Below are 27,663 nucleotides of genomic sequence, written 5' to 3'. Positions count from 1 at the left end.
GTGGAATCATCTTCCTGTTACGGTCCGGGAGGCAGACACCATCTCCACATTTAAGACTAGACTTAAGACTTTCCTCTTTGATAAAGCTTATAGTTAGGGCTGGCTCAGGCTTGCCCTGTACCAGCCCCTAGTTAGGCTGACTTAGGCCTAGTCTGCCGGAGGACCCCCTATAATACACCGGGCTCCCTCTCTCTCTCTCTCTCTCTCTCTCTCTCTCTCTCTCTCTCTCTCTCTCTCACTCTCATCCTATTACTGCATCTTGCTAACTCGGCCATTCTGGATGTCACTAACTCGGCTTCTTCTCCGGAGCCTTTGTGCTCCACTGTCTCTCAGATTAAATCATACCGCAGCGGTGCCTGGACAGTGTGATGTGTGTGGTTGTGCTGCTGCCGTGGTCCTGCCAGATGCCTCCTGCTGCTGCTGCCATCATTAATCATTAGTCATACTTCTACTGTTATTATACACATATGACTATTGTCACACAAGTATACTGTCAGATATTAATACATACTTTCAACATATTGTACCACAGTAGCCAGAACTATAATATTATTACTTTCATTAATGTTGTTGTGAGCTACTGTCATTACCTGCATCTCTCTCTCTCTCTCTCTCTCTGTCTCATTGTGTCATATGGATTACTGTTAATTTATTATGCTGATCTGTTCTGTACGACATCTATTGCACGTCTGTCCGTCCTGGAAGAGAGATCCCTCCTCAGTTGCTCTTCCTGAGGTTTCTACCGTTTTTTTTCCCCGTTAAAGGGTTTTTTTTTGGGGAGTTTTTCCTTATCCGCTGTGAGGGTCTTAAGGACAGAGGGATGTCGTATGCTGTAAAGCCCTGTGAGGCAAATTGTGATTTGTGATATTGGGCTTTATAAATAAAATTGAATTGAATTGAATTGAATTGAACAGGGAGAAGGATAAGAAAAAAATACGGTTCATGTGAAATCTGGCTTCAATCCTAAAAAAAGTGGAACGGATAATACCATTGGCTTCAGGTAGAAGTTTCTAATATTGCTCTTGGCTTCTTATGTTTTTACCATAAATAAATCCAAGCACTCCCCCAAAGCTATGCCTTCAAAATTTGAATGCACTGATTTGGTGGTTTACACGAGTGGCTCTTACTAAGTCTTAATTAGTCTTAGTCTTAATAATTTATCCACTGTGAGACGTCAGGCAGAGAGTTTTTTTAGCTGAGGATATTGTAGGACTTGAATCAGGATCAGCAGACTCTTGGATTTCATTCCTTTAAAGCTCATTCTGACATGTTGTTAATTTTATTATCACAAGATGGCAGCAAAGTGCTGTGCAGAAAGAACATGAGTGCTTTTTGAATATAACTATTTGAAAGGCTGTAATGCCTACATTCTCAATTAGCTTCAAAAAGTTTTCAATTGGGATCACCACAATTTCATTACATAGTAATTAAAAAATGGTATCACTGTATTTACATTTCATAGTGTTAGTTTTTAATGGTACATGCTCTGTGTGGACAGTAACCTCTGAGATAAACTCAGTAACATGCAAAGAGTGCCCACATCTCCAATATGTTGGTATGATCATCATAAAACATGTTGTGGTTTGACAAAGGGTGTGAAGCATATCTGCAGAGGCATGTTAAATCAACTTATACAGCGAGCCATAGAGCTGTGATTCTTCAAATGGGGTCTGTACCATTCTGCCAGGGGGTTCATGTTAATTTTTTCGATCCAATATTTTAAATAATGACAAAATGTTAAAATAAATATAGAACAGTTCAATGATAACTGTATATAGAGAATAATAAACTGTTTCTAATCCGATAATCGATGACACAACAAACTATTCCTTGCATTACTCTCTTCAACTTTCACTTGCATTTCCAGTATAGAGTTGTCTTCCTGCAACAAGTTCATTCTCGTGAGATTTGAGAACAAGACATCTCCTTGAGCTAGACTTTCACACACTAAATAAAGGCCAGATCAAGTGAGGGTAGTACGACACTTCAGACACTTATAATAACAATCTGAGCCTGTCTGTTGCAAAAACCTGCCTGGATAAACTTTATATGTGTACTTTATAATTCTTTTCCTTGGTCACATTACTGTGAAGAACTTTGTAGAGACCCTATTAATGTCTCTTTCTATAAAAAAAATCCTGTGTTTCAGCACTAGAAAGCATACATTAAATAGAAATACTCACAATCCTTGTCGTAAAATGGCAGGACAGCCTGCTGCTCTGGTGAAGGTGAATAATCTGGACTCACTTCATATTCATGGACTGGGCTGGCAACAAGGGCATCATGACCGTATGACCGCCGCCCATCAAGGTTACACATGGAAGCATAATCCTCTGAGAGACAGACACAGAGAGGAAAAAGACATTTCTTGTTGAACGTCAGGATCTGCCAGGTTCTGTAAAAATTCATAGGTGTGGAACTAGGCTGTAGCCATGGAGTCAACATTGGGGGCGTTAAGGAGTTGAAAATTCCCTGTTAAACACGTGATTTTAACGTATTTTGACAAAGAATTTTGACAAAGAATGAGCACTCGTCTTCTATTATTGGGTTGCCCAAATTGTTGGAAACCCAAAAGTCCCCCAACTGGGACTTTGAGAACGACACAGTATGAAACAATGCACTGATCACGAAGAATATAGTGATGTTACACATCAAATTAAACAGCAGAACCTGGGCTACAAGGCTGTCCTAGAATAGCAATGAAAAAAACAAACATTTTTTTTGTTGTTGTTGGTTTTCAGTTTCAGTTATATATTGGGAGGGACATTTTGGGCATATCTGAACACTGGGGGGACGTGTCCCCCTCAATGTATATGGTGACTACTGCCTTGGTCTGGAACACAGAGTTGACTGGTCGACTCAATGATTTTTGGTTTCATAGACTCTATGCTACGTATGCAAATAGGTTCCTCTGTTGCAATCAGAGAAAATGCAGCTATGGTTAACTGTACGGAATAAATGGTGAAGAGTCGGTAGAAAGGCAGGGAAAGAATGGGCAATATTATTAACTAAACCAATTAATAAAATTAAAATTTAATTTGCCATTTGTGCGTGTATGATGCATGACTAATTAAAATATTAATTAGGAGCCAGCGTTTCTGCTGGACTTAAATATTTTCAGGCTTTTTTCAAGTCTTCTCTACTTATTCATACTTTAAATTCCATTTAAACCCTACAATGTTCCACATCTTTCATATATTATGGGTGTTACTGACCTTACAAAGCTAGCAATTCAGTTTGGCATCAGCGTTTCAAAAAACTTAAAATACTTCATGTCTTTTTTTACATTATTGGTATTATTCAACTTTCCAATGACATTAATACTAATTAAAACCATTGCCCCTTTAACTATTCTTATTACTTCCCCCTCTTCTTACACATTTAAGCCAGCAATTCAGTGTAGCATCAGCTTTCAGCATCAAGCATTCACACCACACTTTCTTCAGAAATTGCTTTCTCTAGTTTTTATTTGTTTCCTTACATTCATCTCTGAGCTATGTACTTTGGAAATTGACAATTAAAACTGAAAAATTAAAACTTAGGAACTCTGCTGTAATGGAAACATGTTGGCACCTCAAACACTCAACAACAAATTTACATGGATAAGTTTCCATGTGTCAGAGCTAGCAAACACTGCTCATCACACACAACTGGTAAACGGAATGTAAGACACATAGACAAACACTATGGTATATCTGAGTGTGTGTTGTTGTGTGGTGTGTACCAGTGTTTCTGGGCGGACACAGGGCACAGTCCATGCCCCAGGCCTCTCCATACAGACAGCAGCACTCTGTGTATGTGGTCTTCCTGTTGGGACCTAGCGGCTGTGTGCACGTCATGCTTTCTGTTACCGTCTGCCAGCAGATACCCTGGTAGTCTATCTGCTCCGTCTCATGTTGCTCTGCAAACACACACACACACACACACACACACACACACACAGCATTATTACATAACAGTGGTGTGTGTTCTTTGCTCTGCTTCCATCCAAATAGATTGTATGTAATTAGTTAAAAATATTATTGACTACATTGACTAATTGACTACATTTCTGTAGTTGGGCTAAAGCATATCAACTAAATCAAGCAATCTTCTTTCAACATTTCATCAGTATTAATTGGTCTTGGTTGGAAATGTACAGAAGGCAATAGTGACCATAGTAGCTAGTACAGTAATTTTTACAATACATCAGATTCAGATTTTGTAGACCTTACATTTGCAACTTAACATTTATAGCTCCAGGTTTACAAAGTTGGAGTGCTGTGTAAAAAGTAAATAGAAACAGAATGTAATGATTTGCAAATCCTTTTTCTACCAACTGAATACAGTACAAAGACAAGATATTTAGCGTTCAAACTGAAAAACTTTACTTATTTATTTTTTGGAAAAAACAAAACAAAACAAAAAACATATATATATATATATATATACACACTCATTCTAAATGTGATGCCTGCAACATGTACAAAAAGTTGGGAGGGGCATGTTTACCACTGTGTGACACCCTTTCTTTCAACAACACATTGTTAAAGTTCTGAAAGTAAAATTCTTACTTGACATACCACTTCAGTTGCTCAACAGTCCTAGGTCTATGTTGTCATATTTTGGGCTTCATAATGCATGAATGTATGTTCAATAGGAGACAGGTCTGGTCTGCAGGCAAGTCAGTCTAGTACCTGCACTCTTTTACTACAAAGCCATGCTGTTGGAACACATGCAGAATGTGTCTCATTGTCTTGCTGGAATAAGCAGGGTCGTCCTTGAAAAAGACGTTGTCTGGATGGCAGCATGTGTTGCTCCAAAACCTGTATGTACTTTTCAGCATTCATGGTGCCTTCACAGATGTGACAGTTATCCATGATGCCATGGGCACTAACACACCTCCATACCATGACAGATGGGTTTTGAACTTTTTACTGGTAACAATCTGGATGGTTTCCTCTTTAGTCCAGAGGACATGGCGCCCATGATTTCCAAAAACAATTTGAAACATGGACTTGTCAGATCACAGTACACTTTTCCACTTTGTGTCAGTCAGTGTCAACTCGGGCCCACAGAAGTGTTGACAGTGTCTCTGGATGTTATTATGATATATGGCTTTCACTTTGTATGGTAGAGTCTTAACCTACATTTGTAGATGCAGCAAAGAACTATTTTACTGACAATGGTTTTCCAAAATTTTCCTGAGCCCTTTATATAATCATGTCAATTTTTAATGTAGTTCTGTAACTGTTGGACTGTTTGCCCATGCAGTTTTTCACAAAGTGACCATCCTTGCTAATAAAAAACTGTGTTTCGAGGATGCTCCTTTTATACTCAGTCATGATACTTTAATTTGTTGCCAATTAACCTGTTAACCTGTGGAATGTTCCCAACAGGTGTGTTTTTGAGCATTACAGCTCTCCCAGTCTTTTGTTGGCTCTGTCCCAACTTTTCTCTTTTAAAGATATTTTTTGGGCTTTTTAGCCTTTAATTGATAGGACAGACAAGCGTGAAGGGGGGAGAGAGAGAGAGTCCAGCCCAGGCCGCTGCGGCAACAGCCTTGTACATGGGGCACCTGCTCTACCACTAAGCCACCAGCGCCCCGGCTCTGTCCCAACTTTTGAAACATGTTGCAGGCAGTCAGTGAATATTTGAAAAAAAAAACAAAAAAAAAAACAACAACAACAACCAAACAAAATAAAAAAAACAAACAAACAAACAAAAAAACAAAACAAAGTTTATCAGTTCAAACTTAAATATCTTGTCTTTAGACTGTATTCAATCCAATAAAGGTAAAAGTCTCTCAAGTAGGACAATGTGGCTGTGCTCCCATCAAGATCCAAAAATCAAATATATAGTTTGAGGAATTAGGGTGGACATGGCTACATTTAGGTAGATGGTAACAAATGGTTTACTGAGACTTGAACTTTTAGGGAGTGATACACAGCCTGGGAGTGAGCACTGCCAGAGAAGCTCCATCAGGGCTTGTCATGTACTTTATGTATAAATGATTCACAAGGAATTAGTTTTTGGGGCCAACGTTTGAGATTTTTTTTTTTTTGGCTGAATTATTGCATAAGCTTAACAATACTGAAACAAACATAATATGGGGATTGGAAGACTTTGTGTTAATTTTGGCAAGAAGATTTAAGAATTTCCTGGGGGGACATTTCAGGGAGGGACATTGGGAACCAAATTCATGAACTTATCGGAGCTCGCTCCCAGATCTCAGATAATGCTGGCATTCAGACCTTAGCAGGGGACCTGAAAGAGTATCATCCTACAAGTACTTGGGTATTTGGGTTGATGACAGGCTCTCTTTTAGAGTACACAATGAGAACTAAGTGAAGAAACTGAAGGTTTGGCTGGAATTTTATTATCAAAATAGGACCTGCCTTAATTAAGCAGTTAGGAAAACACTTGTGCGGGCTACGTTTTTAAGTCTAGACTATGGGGACATTATTTACATGCATGCTGCCTCTACACTGTGATGCCTCGACTCTGTGTATCACAACTCTCTTTGTTTTTTAGTGTGTCCATCTCCTTGTCCTGCACATACTGTATCACTGTGTAAAAAGTGCAATTCTACACTCTCCTTTCATGTTGCACACCTAAAGAATTTTGTTATGTTGCAGACAATGTAATCTTTTGTTGCACAACCTGAGTGAGTATCTACAGGAGTTTTGTGTGTCCCAGCTTGAGCAACATAGGACCGGATTCAGTGGACTAGGTCATCAAAACAGTTGGCAGACATCTATAAATACAGAAGGTGCATCTCCTCATCAATATTCTGCTTTTGTTGGACCAAAACATATTTCTGACCACCTACTTTTATTGCGTTCTCATTGTCTTCTTATTAGATGTAAGCTCTAAATGTCTTCCTCATCAGTGAATTCACTGATTTCATCAAATCTCTTAATTTTCAAAACAATAGAAAGTAGCTCAAAAATATATACAAAAGAAACAGCCATCAGAAAGATATGTATCAGGTTCAGGATGATATGATGTTACTAAACAAGGATAGTGTCTGGTTACAATTCAGATGAGTGAACCCTTTTACAGAGACATAAATTGAAAATGTCTGCCAGCTCATCAGTTTCCTTTAAGCAACACTCATCAAAAGTGTCAAGTGCCATACCGTAATTCAGACGTTAGTATTTTTTATTTACAAAGCCATACTGGGTAAACTTCTTTTACATCTGTGTAATTTTCTGTCACTCAACAAAAACTATTACAATCTGTGTTCTACTAGATGATGACTCCACCAGGTACCCAGGATTAGCTCAGAACTTGATAGAACAACTTTTTCCAATTTTAGCCCTTCTCATGGAATAACCTTTAAGACACACTGCAGCTTCATTATTCTGTCTCACTGGGAGAGTTCAAAGCTCTGACCAAAAAAACGATGTAACCGAAGAGTGCAACAGGGGTAGCGTTAGCTCAGTCCAAAAGGACTTGACTTGGGAACTGGAGGGTTGCTGGCTCAAGTCCCGGACCAATATGGAGTGTGGACCGGTAGGTGGAGAGATGCCAATTTGCCTCCTGGGCACGGCTGTGCAAGCAGTTTGGGGTTCAGTGCCACACTGAACCCCAAACTGGTTGGGGCACCTGTCCAAGGCAGCCCCCACCCTCATCTCTATTAATTAAATGCATGTATAGGTCCTGTGTGTATATGACAACAGAGTGAAAAAAACTGAATTCCCCCTCGGGGAATAATAAAGTATATGTTAACTACTATTTTAAAACTGGATTTTGTATTATCTATCTCTTGTCCCTGTCTGTTTCTAACATGCTCTATTTTTAACTGTCCCTTGTCTGGTTTTGAAATGCTCTATTTTTATCTTTGTAGCCTGCAACCTTGTAATAGCATGCTATCTTGGCCAGGTCTCCATCAAAAAAGTCATATTAATGTCAGGGGACTTCCTGGTTAAATAAAGGTTAAAATTGTGTCTTGAATGTGTGCATGGAATATAAAAAAAGCCTGTCTTACCAGCCACCTCAGGAACGAAGACACAGTGGTTACTGTTTGGGTCCAACACCATGGGATGTGTACAGAAACACATGTATGAGCCATCTGTGTTCAAACACTGTCCACCAACACACACCGAGTCATCAAGACACTCATTGATGTCTACAAGAAAGAAAAGCAAATAGAGATATGTAAAGGAAAAATAAGTCAAAGGACTTTCTTCATGTCAGTTGAACTTCTCACCCTACGCTGCCTTGGATCAGTACATCCTCTCCCTCACAAATGCTAGCCCCTACAAAAAAGTTTTATATTGATGAAACAGCATCAGCACACCATGAAATATAAGCGAATGAACAGATTTTCCATTTACTTTAAAGGAGTTTGTAAAAGGGAAGTTTATGTCCGCTGAGTAAAGAAAGATTGTAGAGTTCACATGACTGCTGATCTACAACTGGATCATCTTAAAAAGCCGATATTTTCTTCCTTTTTTTCTTTAACTCCGATTCTGCATCTGCATGATTCTGCATTATGCTCAAAGAGTGGGACTTTGTTATGCTGCAGTAGTGCAGGGGTAGTAGCGAAGTGCCTCTTGCTGCTCTCATTTGGCTTCTCAGTCACGCAGCTGGCCTGGCTCTCAATGAAAACGCCGAAGGTGGGGCTGTATGTCCCTTGCTGGCGGATGTATTTTCAAGATGGCAAAATGTTATGGAACCCCCCAAACGACTTGCCCGAACAATGTACAAACATTATACGGAAATTCTCCTTTTACGAGAATAAGTCAGATTATTGGTGGAGGTAACAGTACACCAATGCAGACATCGATTTTTGCCAAAAAACAACTGAAAATGTTACACAATGTCCTTTTAAGTTTATATCCATGTCTGTGAAAACATGTATGCTTCACACAAATGTTCCCCCCCGCAGCACAGAAGATCTATACCCTTGGTCACTAACAGGCGGACTGGAGTCTGAGTCCAGAAACAGATGCCTTCCTATATGGACCCGGACCTAGAACCAGTAAATTATTAAGGGATTTTAAAATTTGACGGGAAGCTTCTATTTAAACCGGCGCAACTTTTCTAGTCTTTATGGCACTGGTTTAGCTGATCAGGAAACGCACAGACCAATTGCATGCGAGTTAAGCCATCCCACGTGATGCCACCCAGCCAATGAAATCTCTGCATTCCAGGTGATTAACATTGCGACTCTGTATACAGTCAGATGGGGGAGGTGACAGGAGAGTCACAAGCGGGAAAATGATAGAAAAATAGAAAGACAGAAATAAAGAAAAAGAAAGAAAGCGATACAGGAAGAGAAGACAGAGAGGTGAGTGAGCGGAAGACAGGGAGTGAAGACAGAGAGGAAGAGGTAAGTGAGCGGGAGACAGGGAGAGAAGACAGAGAGGAAGACATGAGTGAGCGAGGGACAGAGAGAAACACAGAGGAAGAGATGAGTGAGCGAGAGACAGGGAGAAAAACAGAGGAAGCTTTCCCAGGATTGAGGAAAGAAGCCCTGTACATCTTGACCATGTTTGGCTCCACATACAGCTGCAAGACAGCTTAGTTCTCTCAATGAACAACAAAAAGTGGGGAGAGTAGGAAAAGAGGGAAAGAAAGAGAAACAAGGAAGGTTAACAAGAAAAAAGGAAAATTCAAGCTGTTGCTACACATTTTATTTTTTCTAAAATTAAGCACTGTATTTTAAGATGCACAGTTCAAAACCTATTTCATTTATTTTCTCCATTTTATTTTTAAATGTATATCTGTATAGTTCAATGTTAAGTGACAATTAATATTTTCACAATGTTTTTGAACCGCATATTCTTTATTTGATTTGACAGTCAGATGTTGATTACTTGCAGACGTTGATAGAACTGCTAGGCTACTTCAGTATATATCACACTAAATCATATCGCAAGTGAGACATTATGATGTTCCAGACCTTTGCATAAGGAAATTTTCTCTAACTGGGCCTCTTTGAATTTTAGTTGAATACCCCTGATCTATTCAATCAGTTTCATGGTGAGCACCCAAGATTGGTGTCACCAAGTCTTTGACAAGATGTCTCCCCTTGTGTTCCTGAGATATGACTTTGAGTAATGGCCAGAAAAGTTTTTTATACATAATATTACGATGTTACAGTGGAGTTGACCTTTGACCTTTTACATATAAAATATCATCACTTCATCATAATGTCCAACAAGACATTTTTGTGAAGTTTTGTCATAATAACTGTAAAAGTCCTTGAGTTACGGCCAAAAACATGTTTTGTGAGGTCATATGGACCACCAAAATCAAATCAGTTTATTGTTGAGTCCAAGTGAACGTTTGTGCCAAATTTTAAGAAATTCCCTCAAAGTGTTCTTGAGATATAGTGTTCACAAGAATGACAAAAGTCAAAGTGAGCTTAAACTTTGACCTATGACCACCAAAATCGAATAACTTCTATCATTGAGTCCAAGTGAACATTTGTGCCAAATTTGAAAAAAATCATGCCTCTGGCTTTGGCTATCACTGGCATGGAGGCATAAAAAAGAATAAACTTCAGTGCCTAACTATTAAGCCCACATAGACAGGCCTTAAAGTGCTCAAAAGATTTGCCAAGACTGTGAGATGCAGTTGAAAAGCTCTGGAAAGAGCAGGTGAGTGGACCTTGAGTTAAGATTATTTTAAAATTTTCACTCTCACTTTAATTTTTTTATCTAAAATGTTGATGTCCTTAATCTTCTCATTAAGATTATTCTAATTAAAATATCTATAACCTTTTCACATTCTTACCAAACCATTGTGCACAATCTTCAGACATAGAGCCATTCACTGTAAAAATAGAAATTCTCTGAGGTGCCATAGAAACATTTTGAGGTTGCAGCCTAAAAATTGTTGTGCTTCAGTAGCCCCCATGCCCTATACTCTGGTTAATTTAACGTGTTGTTAATGTGGCTGGTAACTGAACTGCGCAAGTAATCAGTTTTCAGTATTAAGTGTGAAAGGCAGTGGAGGAAACTTCTAACATCAACAAGTGTCTCTCTCACACACATGCATACAGAGCTTTTTTGTTTGCTGTACATCACCCTGACCTCTGCACTCCAGTTTGGAGGGGTCGTAGTCCTGTCCTGTCTTGCAGTAACACTCGTAGCTGCCCACAGTGTCCAAACAGAAGCCTCCTTTACACACCTCCTGGCCAAACAGTGTACATTCATCTGCATCTGCAAACAGACAGAGTGTGGGCAGGTCATGTTACATGTTCAGAGAGTTTCTGTTGGCTTTAAAAGTCTTATGGAGAGCCAGGAGTAACTGCACTGTGGCTTTATGGAGAAATAACATTTCGTTACCACCAGGCAGGCTGGTTTGGTTCAGATCAGTTCAGTTTGGTACACATTAGTACACAACAGTTTCTTTTTCCATTTCTATTGTGAAAAGGTGTGGATGGTACCATATAATAGTCCCCAGTTTTGGTCACCCCTCTGTTGGGGTACCTAGCACATGGATCTGGTACTAAAAGGTGGAGCTAGAAACACTGCAGTCCACTGATTGGTCAACAGAGAGCTGTTAACTCTTGCTCAGGGCTGAGTTGTGGTTGGTTTGGAAGGTTATGTAACCACTGCAAGTTTTCATACATATTAGTCAACTACAACTATAAATTGAAAGGATGTTATGCTGCCTTTTCATCTTTACCAGTTAGAAAAAATATTTTAACTCAATATCAGCAGCTACTGGCAACTTTTAAGGTGGATGTTTACCTGTGATGTTACTTAGTGAGAGTTGAGTTGATGACGTGAATCAAACATCACACCTTAAATGTCAATATGACATCTTTGACCATTCCATTTGTTTTTATTGTCTCTCTTGAATGACATAAGCTATAGTAACGATTGGATCTTCAATTCTTTAAAATATGTGTATGAATTTCAGCTGGCATATATTCTAATCCTCACTTGGAGAAAAAATACGGCGAAGCAGTGTTCTGGTGGGCTCCAGCAGCACTACACCCCTACTCTTGCCTGAGAAGGACTACTGTAAATGCACAAACCCATTTTTATATGTCCTATTAAGAGAGACTCTCACTCCAGTGATAATCTGTTCTTTTCTTTCTGAAAATGTCAATGTACAATGTCGTTATGTGAATGTTAAATGAGGTGCAGATGTTCCTCTGCATCACTGGTGAAGAGGAAACACAGTAAAACCTGGATGGAACAGTGAGTGACAACAACCCCTCCTACATTTAAGAGTACTGTCTACAGTAGAAATGCTAAACTGAGCCACAGTCTAGGTACATGTCTGTAAGGTTTAATTTTGGTTCTAAAGGTACTATACCTAATGTTTTTGGTGAAAATATGCACTAGGCTGCTAAATGTTACTTTTACGGTCTATTTATTTTTCTTTACATGCAGCTCCGTGGCCCTCAGACAGGTAAAAACTGCATAGAACTGCATAAAAATGAATAGAAGCTGTTTAAAAATGATAAAAATAAATACCTCATTGTACCAGAGCCAATGCAGAGCAAAAGCGCAATCTTAGGGGTGTTTTACATTTTGTATTAAAAATAAATCGGTGAAATCAATGCATCCTGTTGTTAAAATGATCCACTTAATGAATTTAATACAGTTAATATAACCTTCCAACCCGACATAGCCAATTGCATTATCACTTGGCAAAACTCAATACATACACAGTGAAGCTGGCAGCAACTGCACACTACAAAAAGAGAGTCTGTGTAGCAGGTAAAAAGCCCTGCTCCGCTCTTCCAACATGACACATTGTGTCCATGCCCCATGTACTATTTCTCCATAAGTCACTGTTTATATGAGCCATGGTTTGGGGGGTCTGCAAGGCTGCAGCTGAACCCTTCTCATAATTTTCGCATCTATAAAATACGATAAATAGCATTGTGAGAATGTTAGCAGAAAGTAATGCACAAGCCAAAGGTACTACTTTTTTGTTCTGTTGTGGGATATTTGGAGGGTGAATGTGTAAACTTCATCCTCAAAATTCAGACTACAACCTGAAGGGTACTGGATTTTAGGGGCCAATGATGATAGTTTTAAAGTTTAAAAATCTTGAAAAAATATATTGGCCAATAGTAATTACTAAAATACTATAGTTTTGTAAAAAAAACATCTGATACAAAGCCCAGAGAAGCCCTAAAAACTCACTTCTCTTCATCAAAATTATATTTCAGAGTTTTATTCTGTAAAAAAAAAAAATCCAAAATGCTTTAAAATGGCTTAGATTTAACTCTACACCTTTGCCTCATTTAGTATTTACTATGACTATGCAAATTAGTTACCGCCTCTTTTTCTACCAGCGGCTTGCCTGCAGCTTTAGCATACTGGTTCACCTTCACTCTGCTAACCACTCTCAATAACATTAGAAACATAACATAACGTTATAAATAACATGAGCCTTCACCTTGACTATGTCATCAAACAGCTAATAATGTGTTGCAAATGGCAGCTAAATATAATCAGCAAACTAACGTTACTGTTTGACAATTATGTGAGTGAGAGCTGTAAGCATTATGCACTGCAACAGGTGAAAAGGAAAACAAGTGATTTCTGTATGATGGTAAGTGGTGTAGAAGTAGCTTAGTCTTACCTTTGTAGCTGGCAGCTGTGGGTACATACAGTGAATCTCCATTGGGAATAAAACCTCTTCCAGATGGACACATCTGATTGAACTGGTCTGAAAGGGGACCAACATGGAGGTTTAAAGGTTAGGAGTCCATCGAGCACAAAGTTTTGTGTGTGTGTTTGTACATACATAGTATATATACTGTAAGAACACTTTATTTGGCAAACTTTACTGTATCGGCTAACAGAGAGGTTTAGTTTATGCTCAATTGTTAAAATGGGTTGGTAGTTTGTTACTACACTGAAAATATAAACAAATAAATATAAAACCCAACACTTTTTTTACTCCCATTTTTCGTGAGTTGAAATAAAAGATCTAAGACTTTTTCTATGCACACAAAAGGCTTAGTTCTCTGAAATATAGTTCACAAATTTGTTCAAATCTATGTTAGTGAGCGCTTTTCTTTTTCCAAGATAACCCATCCACCTGACAGGTGTGGTATATCAAGATGCTGATTAAACAGCATCATTAATACACGTGTGCCTTGGGATGGTCACAATAAAAAAGGACACTCTAAATGTGCAGTTTTATCTCACAACACAATGCTACAGGTTTTACAAGTTTTGAGGAAGTACACTATTGGCATGTTAACTGGAGGACTGCTGTCCAAGGCAGCCCCCTCGCTCTAACATTTCTCAATTTAATGTATGTATAGGTTCTGTTTGAGTGTGTACTTCTGGCTTGTGCGCATATGACAACAGATACAAAAAAATTGAATTTCCCTTCAGGGATTAACAAAGTATAGGTCTATCTTTTTCTTCTTCTAAGCCAACTTTGAAGAACTGAACATTCCAGGCCTGTTCCAAATCATCAGTCAAATCAAGCTACATCATTTATCTACATACAAAGAACAGGACCCTCATATTCATTAGATAATTCCATTAACACAGGAGCTTTTGCCCTTGAATTTGTCAGTAGAATATAGTTCATTAAGGTGTTAAAATTAAGCTTTTAAGATCTAGCGGTATACTGTGTTCCTGAAATATAGCCAAAGGTGTGTCTAGTAAAGATACTCAGTGCATCTTTTTGTTATTGTTCAGCTTCTTTTCTCCTTCTTCTCTAACTGACCTGTGCCATTGACGGGACAGGGATGCACCTCACAGTTGTCACCCCATCCAGCACCTAATGTGCAGCAGCACTCCTGCAGAGTGACATGGCTGGTCAGCACACTCTCACACAAGTTCTCATCATTCAGACGATAGTAGCACTCCTTCAACTCCACTGATGACCCTGAGAGATGAATAAAGGAATAAAAGGAGGGAAGGATGAACACAGAGTCAAGTTCAGACAGGAAATAAAAATTGTTTAGCTCAGTGGTAGTTACTCATGTCTAATGATGAGTCTGGAGACGGCATTTGGCAGACACGATCTCCTGAAAACTTGAAGGGCCTAACCTGATCCTCAAGTGGTCTTCAAGTCCAGACAGTCATTTCTCACTTACACTGCAGCAGGAGTAGAAAAGTTTTCCAGCCCCTCCAGACTCTATATGTCTTACTTATGTGTTCCTTATGTGCAGTGCTGCCATAGAGAAAAATACAAATTTTCTACAGCTGCACTGCAAACAGGAGTTTTGAATGTTCCAGTGAGGAGCCAATTCATTTCTCCTCAGAGATTTTCCCAACCAGTTCAAAGTAAGATAAAGTGAAAATCTCTTTATGTTGGCTTTAAACACAATTGTAAGCAATTCATCTGCAAAATATTGGAACATTTTCCAGAACAGAGGTGTATTTACATCCAATTTCCTGAACTAGCCACTAAACTCAGTCTGAGTTCACGATCCAGTTGCCATACTGTCATGTTCATTAATTTAATATTTCATTGTAAAGGAAGGTTAATCTCAAACACAGTCATGATCTCTTTTCAGGTCATGTACAAATTGCTTGACCTGTAATAACCTCTGCTGTACATGTTGCAGGATTCCATCACCACCTAAAAGTCCATTCTCACTGAGGGCGAATATCCACGTGGATTATTCTCACGGAAAAATATAAAAGCTGATTTCATGGGTTCTTATGGAAGTTTGCACACCGGGGTGGAACTTTCGTGCGGTGAAAAAAGTTTCCGCCCAGACTTTCCGCAGGACTACACAGCTGGGCCAATGAAATTGTTTGTTTATAGTCGCGCAGACCGGGAGAGTCCGAAATCCAGTCAGGCAGGACAGTATGGGAGAAAGGTTGATAATTTCACAGCACCCCGTCCTTTTTGATAAAAGACAATGAATTAAAGGACAATGTCTGGCAGTCCATTGTCCAGCTTGGTGGCTGCGGTGAGAGTGGTAAGTGCTAAAGAAAGCTGATGTTGACGCTTGTTAAACGTTAGCTTGCTAGCTCGTTGCCGCTGCTGCTGCTGCTACTCTCATCCATGTTCATCCGCACCTGTTCACGTAGCGCAGACTTGGAACACAACAACACGGAATTCCACACCACATCCGTACCGTGCCTGTGTATGGTTTGAGCGCAGAAAGGCGCTGTGCCAATATTCCGCAAACCCTTCCCGCATTTCCGTATCGTGGCAGTGAGAATAAACCTTAACACGACAGCAAACTAACATATCTTCAAGTAAAAGAACTGTGGGTAGAAGAAGATGATTGAGAATTGCTTGTTTCTCATCTTTAATGTACTAGGACTAATATAAATAAAATATAAAACAAATAATTAGACACAAGGGATCCACTCAGTGAGGACATCTAAATTACACTGTAGATTATCTGACTTTGTAATGAGATTGGGCTCACTGATAATACATTTTTAAAAAGATACCACCTGAAAAAAAAAAAAAAAATTCTTTTGTTTGCATAAAGCATCATACATCCACAGTCAAGTCTGGATTTGACTATGGGGTCATTTAAATGTTTGTGGGTGCAGTTTTACATAAATGTGATTGGTTGAAGCAGATTTATTGTTGTTTATGTGAATTGCTTTATTTCCCTATTGTAGTGAATATGGACTCCACTTCTACAGGAAGTCACTAATTTGCAACTGACCAATATGGGAGGTTGTGCATGCCAATATCCACCTTTCAGGTTGCTGTATTCATTGTATTTATTCTTTCATCATTGCATTTATTCAAAAGCTGAAGGTGGCTCACCTGTGGGAATGGGCTCGCACTTGGCAATCATGACATTATAGTCCTGGCCTCTGGGACACTCGCAGAGGAAGGAACCATCAGTGTTCACGCACTGGGCCTCTCCACACACACTGCTCAGCAGCTCACACTCATTTACATCTGTGGAAAAGGAACAGAGCACCATGTCGATAAATGCCTTTTTAAATAGTCTGGTCATGAGTCTCTTAACAATCAAGAAATAATGCCTTTGTGCATCATCAGGTGTGCAAAGTGGACAAGAGGTGGGCAAATACAGCAGCTGTTGCAAACAAAGAAAGATCTCCCCATCCTGCTCCATTTGGTCTGAATACTAATCAATGAAGCCATGCTGCTTCTTGTGTGTAATGTTTACAGATAATAGTACTGCTCTAAAAATGAACCTGACCACACCTCATTTAACGATCAACACACCCATGGGTGCACAGATGGATGAAAGTACATTTGCTACTTAGACAACGTGGACGCTGGCTGTGAAAATGAAAACTGTGTCGATCTGAAACTAGCAATGACAGTTGTGCTGCGCTGTGGCCACCAAGGCCGGGTGTAAGACAGGGCATATATAACATAATATTAGGAGTGGGAGAAAAAAATCAACACAGCAAAGTATCACAATTTTTGTGTGGCAATATTGTATTGTCTTGGTTTTTATATTGTATAAATCATTATTATCAAAAAATACAAATTAAACTTCAGGTAGCCTTACTAGAGTAATATAATCAATGGCTTTTTCAGTCCACTGCATACATTTTGCTGCAAATAAAATGGCTGAAGTGTGATGAACAGACAGAAAAATGTATCTTATTATATACAACAGATATTGTAAGGTTTTCCTTTGGGGGAAAAAGGTTGAAAAAAGGTAAATTACAATATATCAGAGATGGGGACTCGAGTCATTGTGACTTGGACTCGAGTCGACTCGAGTCGCTGTTTTGATGACTTGTGACTTGACTTGACAAAAAATAAAAGACTTGAGACTTGACTCGGACTTGGAAGTTATTCACATCATGTTTTCGGTTAGAATATAAAATTAATAAATTAATTTAAAAAATAATGTCGATTACGCGGTAGGAGCGCAGGCTGAGAATGGCGCTGTCATGATTGGATCACTACCCTGTCAATCAGTCATGCCCTCTCTACGTACCTTACGTGTTTATTGGAGAAACAGGCCCTCTTATATCAGACAGGCATCAAGATGTCAGCGGGAGGGGTACCGAGAGTCATCGTCTTCGGCTTTCGGAATTACCATTATGACGGCAAAAGACGAACAGCACAGTGCAAGACATGCGGCATAAACATCTCGGACAGCCAGACGACAACTTCAGACTTTCTTTGTCATTTGAAGAGCCATTCTGTCCAGTAAGTGCTTGTCAATTAGCTAATATTATCTGGTTAGTCGGTAGTTAGCTAACGTTAGCTTGATACGATATGGGGGTGGGGTGGGGGGGTGGGTCGGTTTGGTGGAACTTGCTTTTTAATTTATTTGCTAACATTAACCCCAGAAAACGTGAGCGAACATTCCGACCGGTTCATCACAAGACCGGCTGTATGTTTTATGAACAAGCAACACAGGGTTAAATGAGCTAAATGGGTGATTTTGGCCGCTGCCTTGGTTAGTGTGTGTGTGTGTGTGTGTGTTTGTGTGTGTGCGCGTGCACGCATGGGGGTTGTCCCTGCAAAGTAAACATTGCAGAGATGAAGTCAATGTTTACTGACAGTTACTTATATCTTGTCTTTTCACTTTATTAAGATCAGATTCTGCAGGTAAAATTACAATAATAAGGTGACTTGACTTGGACTTGATTTGACCTATTACAGGACTTGACTTGATTTGACTTGACATAACCTGTGACTTGACTTGACTTGACTTGCCCAAGAAAAAATGACTTGGGACTTACTTGAGACTTGAAGGTTAAGACTTGAGACTTACTTGAGACTTGCACATGTGTGACTTGGTCCCATCTCTGCAATATATTTTATCCTGATACTCAGCATACATTCAAAATCGCAATAATATTGTATCGTGACCTAAGTATTGTGATAATAATGTATCGTGGAGCCTCTGGTGATGCCCACCCCTACATAATATGATGTGATATAGCAGACTTATGACTGACAGAGTGTTGGATTTTATAACCATATTCCTTAATGTTTAGAAAAAGTAGCTTCACAGGTTGCTCAGTGTTTCAAAGAAGTAAATTTGCAGGAGCTGTTGGAGTTTACTGTTGCTAAACCTGATTAGAAAGAAATTAAACTGCTGGAAACCCTTCTTGGGGGGAATGAAGAGGAAGAACAAGAGAGGTGGGAAGAAAGGCAAGAAGGCGAAAACACAGAAGGAGATAAGATATTGGGAGTAGAGAAAAAGAAGCACTGTAAAAGTATGTAACAGGAGAGAGGAAACCAGGAAAAGTTGTCTGATAAGAGGAGAGGAATAGATGCAGGGGGAGAAGGATAGAGAGATGGTACACATACTTAATGGTTAGTGGTACACCACCACTCTTGGTTTTCAAGGATTGTATGTGTGTATATGTGTGTGTGTGTGTGTGTGTGTGTGTAAGTGAGTCCATCTGTGGTAATAACAGTACAGTGATGGTTTGGCAGTGAGGAGGAGGCAGCTGGCTGACTGAACTTGGGTGGGACCCAGCAGCATTGCCAAAGGACAGATGGGAAGTGTGTGTAAGTGTGTATAAATCAAATACTGTATTGAGGTTTATGAGCAAGAGTGTGTTGGTAGCCCTGTATTTTATGTGTCTGTGTGAGTTTTAGTGGGGTTGGTCAGTGGAAGAATGTGTGTGGGGAAGTTTTCTATCAGCGTTCAGTGGGGGGAAGTCTGCTTTAACAGTCCTTCCTGATGGATGAATATGGAGCTGTAGGGGCCCAGTTAGCTTGGAAAAACCACCAGCAACTATCAGCTCATTCCAAACCAAACTTGAGGAAAACCGCTGATTTTCAACATAAGTTCCATGTATTCCTCATTGGGATGGTGTGTCTGGAATATGGCAATGCTGCTTTCAAAGATTATCTGAGAGAAACTAAAGTCAGAAGGTCAGAGGAGGGGTAATACCCTCAATTCTCCAATAATTGTTGGGGCCTTTAGTTACCTCAACTAAAGAGAAAACCAGGCCTTTGTTTGAGATATATTTGACTAGAAATGTCCAGACTGTATGAAGAAGATGTATTTGTCCTCTTCTATTCACTAATTGCTGTTAAAATGTTGAAACAGTCTCTACTTCTGGTATATCTTTCAATAGCAGGAAAAGCTCAAGTCAAAGATATCAAAGAAATGAGGTTGTTCTTGAAGTTCAAATACTAAAGAAATGTTTAAGTGGCAAAACATAAATACTGAAAGACCTGAGGTGGGAGTTAAGATAGAATTGCTGAAAGAAGTTTCAGTCTATGTGAAAATCCTGCATGATTCAGCCACATGGTCCAGATTTCTTCTTAGTCATTAGTTCAAGGTCCACACAGTGTAATATATTCAACGTCATACTTGCCTTTGGCAAAGCCGTCAAGCTAGTCTCCAGTCTCTGTTAAGTAGCTGTCCATTATTTAATCACTCTACAGCAGGAAACAGCACTTCAAAATAAAGCATGTTTTTTACAAACTTGACACAATCCTGAGACACTTGGGGTCCATTCAGACCCACTTTCAGACTGTGACTCACCAGTTGGTAACCACTGACCTACATTGTAAGCAGCAAGTGAAGCTGAAAGTATCAGTTGAAGTGGACGTGCTAAAAAGAGTTGAGGTGTTTGCCGAAGTTTAAGCATAAGTGTAAGCCGCCTTGTGGCGTCCAGCACCCCACCTCCAGCGGCAGCCCCCAGAGATCAAAATCTCACTTAAACATCTGGGAAGACTCATTACCATAAGTCTCAACCCACCCAAATGCAGTCGTGTAGCAGTCTTTGGCCCCAATGGCTATCCAAGGCCCACCAAGAAACTCTTGAAGAAATGCTATGATTTCAAGGCAAGGGCCAAGAAAATTAAAGGGGTAACTGCTACTGGGCTTATCTCATGTTGGTTGTGTTTTTACTGCAGAAACAAACAAATATCTAACATCTTTTCAGTCAGGCAACAGAACTAGTGGAAGACTTTGGTTGAACCATCCCACGTGTTAATTGCAGGTAAAATTCTGAGGGAGAAGAATGGTAATTCTGAAACTGAAAAGTTAACTAGTGTATTGAACGGATCTTAGAATCTGTTTTTTTTTTTTTTTCAAAATCTGATTCTGTATAAATTTGCCTGAATATTCAGTGCAGGGGCAATATAATACATTTCTGAGGGACGTTAAGTTGCTAAAAGTTTTTATTTGTTTTGTTTTTTTACATAATCATATTTATTTTTGATCATTTTAGCACTGCTTACATTTGAATGTCAGTGATATAGTACTACTTTACTGTTGCAGCCTATCAAAACTCAATGTCTTACTCCCTGACAACTATCTGCAGCTGAATGTGGACAAGGCAGAAAAACTGGGGTCTCATTTATAAAACAATGTGTTGGATCCATACTAATAATGTAAATACAAACAAAAGCCAAAATGGTATGCGCCAAAAAATATTCGACAATTTCTAAAACCGAGTTTCCACCTAACCCTGTGTGTCAACAATTTCTTGTTTCCATAATGTTCATGTAAGCATAGGTCAAAGTCTCTCCCATCAAGTCAGTTTTTATACATTACAACTTTTGCATGGGAAGTGGCGTACGCCTCTTTCATGCTTAGTTTTGTGCCTAACAGTTTTTAAAAATGAGACCACTGGTCATTAGCACATCCAACACATCCCACATTGGACTGAACCCCCCCCTTCCATCAAACCTATCAACTCTAACCTGGTCTCATTCCGAGCTCATCAAGACGCTTGGTCAGTTATAAGGCACACCAGGCAGCTTCACTGATGAAGCATTGACGCTTCAAGCAATTGCAGTAGTATAACAAGCAAAAAAGTCTGCATAGGGCAAGTGGGAGGGGAGGTGGATGGGTCAAACAAACTCTGGACTTTGATCTAGGAGATTGCTGCCCATTTCATGTGTGAAAACAAAAGTCAATTAAGGACATTGTGTGGTAGTATGACTAGCTTACTACTCTAGTGACACGTGACGTAATTTTTAAAGCCAATTACTTTACATCAAACCATGCTGTTTTTTTAACATAACCACATGCTTTTGTTGCTTAAACCCAAAGACGTAAACTGAAAAACACAGTTTATTTTGAAAAAGACTGCAACTAGTGTAAACTGTACATTTCTTGTAAAGACACAAGTTTATTTAGAAAACATAACAATAAAAATCCCCATGCCATCCCTGAGCTTCCAATACCAGAGCGTCACAGTTTTACATGTAGGCCACTGACCAAGCGTCTGTGTTTGACGAGTTAGGAGAGAAATGTTGTCCATCTAGAGCAAGACAGTAGCACAGGTCAACAGCATAAGATATCTTTAATCATCATAGACAGCAAACTCAAAGTTCAATTAACACATCACTGACATCCATAAATGATCCCAGCAAAGACATTACTTAGCAAGTGTCATTAGTTAACTCCCAGCACTGTGTGTTGCATAATCCAACCCATCCTGCTGTACTGTACTTCATCATGTTCACCATCTCCACCAAGAACAAAGTTACCAGCATCACACATACTGTCTCCAAAATCATCTGCCTTCCCACACCCAGTCTATCAGATACGAACCTCAGAGCCATCACATGCCTAGCAGTCACAATAGCAAATGACACTGATCACCACCTAAACCAACACTTCACATTACTTCCATGTGGTCGGAGACACAGGACTACAATGGAGAAGAACCTGCTTCGGCAGTTTTCTCCCCTCTGTGTTAGCGGCCCTTAACAATCTGCCTCGCCGACTGCTGTGAACTGAGATGGATGACTGCATAAATAAAGATTTTGTGTATTCACTTCACAACATACTGAGATGATACATTGTATTCACATGCAAATACACTATAATGCAATATACTACAATACTTTGAGCTTAATATACAGGTAGCAAAACCTCAGCACTTACCCACACAGCCTTGGCCATCCTGGGACTCCTGGTAGCCCTGCTCACAGAGGCATCGGAAAGAGCCCAGTCTGTTCTCACAGAAGCCATGAGGGCCACAGAGTGTCTCATTAAGCCCGCACTCATCAATATCTGGAGAACAAACAGAACCAAGAAATGTCAAATGTTTTTTTCCATGATAGAATTATTATTTTCTTGGTAATTTGTTCCATCCTAACCCTTCTTATTTAATTGTAGCTTTTTTCACTGAACAAACATTTTAAACTGCACTATTGTGTACAAACATCTGCTTAAGAAATAAATGCTAATTGTTTACAGACTGAAACTCACACTCAGCTATGGAAACAATGTCTCCTGTGTTTTCCTTTTGTTTCCTTCTATTTGATCTATACAGATTAAGAACTTGACATGAAAGCTGAAGGCTTAATGCAGTGGATTAAGCAGAATACTTCTGCAATTGAAGCAGCTGGTTGTAAAAAGTTGTAAATAAGACATGAATTCTGATTTCATAAACACACACACACACACACACACACACACACACACACACACACACACACTCACTCACTCACACTTGAGTCTGACTCCCCTGCATAAATCAGGCAAAGAGCAACAAATATCCCCCCTTGTCTAGACAGCCAGCTCAAAGGCTTCCGTCTCTTTTTGCCTCTCATTTTCCCCCCTTTCTTTCTGTTTTTTTGTAAGGCAGGAAATGGCATTAAAAACAGCTTTGGCACTGGGGCCAAGACTCCTGCCATGGTGGAGAAAATAGGAGGAGCATATACTGTATGTGAGACAACCTGAATGCTTATGCATATCTTTATTTGCTGTGTAAAAGGCAGTGACAAAGAGGTGGACAGCGAGGGCAGAAATGGAGCGATGGACATATGAATGGAGACAATGACTATGTTCACATGCACACTAATATTCCACTATTATTACAAATATGACAATATTCTGAATTTCACATAGGTCACGTAAACAGCATATTCTGTTTTGATATATATGGATAGGGATATGCCGGTTATTATTCAGGTTTTAGGAGCCTTCTTTGGACATGTATACAGTGCATTTGGGATATGTGTCTCAGCTTGGGTTTTACTGCAGATTGCAACACATGGTCTCTTGCCTGTTTATGATCAGCTCTATGCATTGTCATGAATGAAAGAAGAAAAGCTGACAGTTGTAGTTGGAGTCAGAATCATACCAACTAAAACATGAAAAACCCCACAGGTTTTTGGATATGTACAAATATTGCAAGTAGACCTTTTCAGGAAGGTGGCTAAAGGAATGACAGAAGGAGGCTGTATTCACATGGTTAAACAAGTCTGCCACCAGCAAGAAACTTTAAAAAAGTCTTATTCTGATGCAACGAAGAAAAATGGCAGAAGCAGCTCCACTTTTTTTATATTTTGACGTGATAAAATACATTTCAGGGCACAATAATCAGAGTATGCATGGCGGCACAAAAAAGTGAATATTAATTTTCATTAGCCATGTTAACACCTTTGCAGGAATATTGTCTTTTTAATAATAAGGGTAAACAAACATAATACATTGTGCATGCAAACATAGTCAGTGTTGAGAGCTGGAAGTAAACAGAACTAACCATCTACTTATGTAAGTGTACACCTTTTACAAAAACATCATAGGTAAATACTTTAACATCACTTTCCACTACACTAAAACCTTTTCTTCAATGTTGATATTATCGCAGAACTTACCAAGAATAAATGGAAAGTACTTGTTTGTTTCATGAAAGATTATGTTGAAATGTTTATCACTATCACCAGGGAAGAAGGACTGCATGGATTCTGCCAGCTCAGTCCTGCACTAAGATAAATGAGGCAACGAAAACAATTCAGCTGTGGCTCAGAAGGTAGAGCAGGTCATCCACTAATCAGAAGATTGGCAGTTTGATCCCCGACTCTTTGGCTGTCCCTGGGTATGATGATGAACACTAATTGCTTCGATGGTTGTACATTCAGTGTGTGAGTACATGTTTTAAAAACAAAAGAAAACTGAGTAGCAGGTGGCACCTTGTATGGTAGCCTCGGCCACTAGTGTATGAATGTGTGTGTGAATGGTCACTGTGGCATGTAGTCAATATAAAATTGACAGTGCTAAATGCAACATCGCAACGTGTCTTGGGGTTGGGCTGCACTTAGGCAAGAACTTGTTTGAACAACATATTGTTCGAACACATCAGAAATCAAAGGTGTTATAGCTGTCCTCAATAGCCACACTAGAAGGCGGAGTAATAGAGAATGGAGACAAGCAGTCCTGAGGAAGCATGCTGCCAGTTTTACACTGACGTAACCCTGGGTGGGGTCTCAACTGATCTTAATTTTTAAAGAATGCTAAGTTACAATCAAGTGTGTGGTTACTCTCAGACTTCCAAACCAAACCAACAAAGTTTTACAGCATTTAATGTTATTCTACACAAGCATTATTCTATATTTTCTCTTATTGTCAACAAACCTCTCGAAAAGACCAAAACCAAAAATGAATGTTACCTAGGGCTGTGCAGTATGCCAGTTCGTACTGAAAACCGGTATTTATTTTCGTTATGATATATTGATATATAATTTTTCATATACCGCAATACCGGTGAATAGCCCAAACAACGTCCGGAACGTGCGTGGCGGGAAAGTGTTTCAGCGGGGACCCATTTCACCACTGCACATCACAGGCGTGCTAGAGCCAGCAAGAGTGAGAGCATAGAGAAAAGTTTAGAGGCGAGAATGGCTGATGGAGAGAGTCCTGAAAGCAAAGCAACTGTACAGTGATATGCAACCGCTGCTAGTTGCATATAGGGGAAACACTGCTGCTGATTTTTTGTTTTTTTTGTTTTTTTGTCTTAGTTCTTAAGAAACTACCGTTATATTATTTGGCGCTACAGACATTTCATATCCAGGCCTATAGAACAGGTCTATACCTTGTCCTTTTATTAAACAAATTAAATAACCTATGTTATTTATCTTATTTACATGATGGCATGTCATTTCTGTCCAGGGGTTAAAGCAAGAAAAAAATTTGTGCCTGAAATGTGGAGCACGGAAGATTTGTGTGCCTGAAATCTGAAATTTTTTCCAAAGCGGGGGGCTTGGTGTTGCGGTCACAAAATAAAGAAAGAGAAATGTATGTATTGCAAAGGAACGTGTTTATTATCAAAACGAACAAAAAGATTATAGCTTTAGTAGTTACTTTTCAGATTAAACTTTTATAGCATAATGAGTTTATAAATAAAGATTAAACTTTCAGTGGTTACCAGACTTTTTGACTTATAGCTCCTACATCTCTTTTTTGCCTTGGTGCTATTTATTTTTAGAAGCTAAATCATTTAGGCTGTTTGCAAAATTGTATCGCGCTTGATGTGAATTAAACAGGCAGTTACGTCTGGGCAAGCATGTCATCATTGAAATGGATCATATAATGTTGTGGTGGTGACTTTAAAACTTCAGCATAGAGGATTTTTATTGCAACTTTCGTTTCTGTCTGGTTTCTGTTAGCTTACCTTCAAAATTACAGCTGGCTTGCCGGAGCCTCTCCTGCACCGCCTGTGCTCTGTGTCTCAATGTGACATGACATGAAAGCATGCACAGACGTCAATGTTGACTGGCTATCACTTGCCCAGTGATTGGCCGTGTAACCAATCAGGCCCAGTGATTGGTTACAAAGCCCAGTGCAGTGGGGACTGCAGGCAGGGAGGGAGATGGCTGAATCAGAGCCAAAGGAGCGAGTTTTAAAATTTATTTGATCGGTTATCGATGAAAAAACGTCCGATGCCGATTATGGTAAACAGTAGGTTGTGTTTACTTGCACACTGTGCGCCTAAATCATTTTCCCGGTTCGCACATATATATATTTTTAGGGGCAAATGCGAGTGAAATGCTGCACTGCAGAGCACTTCTGCCTGTGCCGGACAGAAACTTCGGCACGCCGGAAATCCGGCACTGTGCTGGAGAACTTTAACCCCTGTCTGTCTCTACATGGTTGCGCGTTTACAATTCTCTCTGTATTGCGCACGGCGGAGTTTTGCCACGATGCGCGCACACACACACACACACACACACACAGGTGAGCACACTAGAGCAAGGCTCGGCTGCATTTTCCTGACCAAAGCCAACCCAAGTCTGAGACAATTATAACCGAGCATGGCACCAATGGATTGTGCGTTCAGGAATGGAGTGTTGTGTTCAGGCGTTGTCACATAAATAACAAATTCCAGCACTTGAATAGGCCATAGTACAACACAGCAGCATGTCAAGTGGGCCGAACCCGAGGAAAATACCGTCAAGTACCATGAAACCAAAATGATTTTTTTTAAAAAAACGTGTTCATACTGCCCAGCCCTAATGTTACCCATTAATAAGTATTGTCTGTGTATCCATCGCCTGTTATGTCTTCACTGTTGTCCAAATACTATCGACAAAACCAAAAGTCTTCAGCCATGCTAGCAGCTCTGTGAGGTTATACTTCAGCACAGAGCAGTGAGCTAAATTCTAACACAGCATGCTAACATGCTCACAATAGGTGGGTTTCCATCCAAATGTATCGCAAATTTTAAGCGAATTTTGTGAAAATGCGCAAAAGAAAATGCGAATTTATGCACGTTTCCATTCATTATTGTTTTGCGAGTATTGGGAGTCAACAGGTCGAGCAGAAGGTGGCGCTTCTCATGAAAAATAAAAATGCAAAAGAACACTCGTAGAAGAAGAGGGCGCCGTGACATGACGTCATTGAGAGCGTCTCATGTCCACAACTAATGTAAACAATTACCGGCACATCCATGACTACGACGAGATGGAGAGATTCCTTGGGAACTTCTTGGCTATTGCGAGAGCTCTCATCACACTCATATCAGCGTTGTCAGCGTAGCCCACATAATGCCGTGATGTCTGTGTTGGTACACCAGGCAGCGCAATGATGCAGCGGTATTCAACACATCCAGTCTATTC

The 27,663-nt window shown here is 39.7% G+C and overlaps 1 protein-coding gene across 4 annotated transcripts in view; it reads right to left on the bottom strand.

Moving 5' to 3' along the window:
• ltbp1 (latent transforming growth factor beta binding protein 1) overlaps positions 1-27,663 on the bottom strand; it is a 203,971-nt gene that overhangs the window by 3,324 nt on the left and 172,984 nt on the right. For all 4 annotated transcript variants that reach the window (XM_033612892.2, XM_033612893.2, XM_033612894.2 and 1 more), the window contains 8 exons: positions 22,706-22,834; positions 16,669-16,806; positions 14,650-14,811; positions 13,546-13,632; positions 11,028-11,156; positions 7,973-8,113; positions 3,725-3,901; positions 2,184-2,333 (listed from right to left, as the gene is read on the bottom strand). In XM_033612892.2, coding sequence (XP_033468783.1) covers positions 2,184-2,333; positions 3,725-3,901; positions 7,973-8,113; positions 11,028-11,156; positions 13,546-13,632; positions 14,650-14,811; positions 16,669-16,806; positions 22,706-22,834 — 1,113 coding nt within the window. The remainder of the gene's footprint in view (positions 1-2,183; positions 2,334-3,724; positions 3,902-7,972; positions 8,114-11,027; positions 11,157-13,545; positions 13,633-14,649; positions 14,812-16,668; positions 16,807-22,705; positions 22,835-27,663) is intronic.

Source organism: Epinephelus lanceolatus, chromosome 17 (assembly GCF_041903045.1).
Source record: "Epinephelus lanceolatus isolate andai-2023 chromosome 17, ASM4190304v1, whole genome shotgun sequence".
Classification (NCBI taxonomy): domain Eukaryota; kingdom Metazoa; phylum Chordata; class Actinopteri; order Perciformes; family Serranidae; genus Epinephelus; species Epinephelus lanceolatus.
This window is presented reverse-complemented; position numbering and strand designations above follow the sequence as displayed.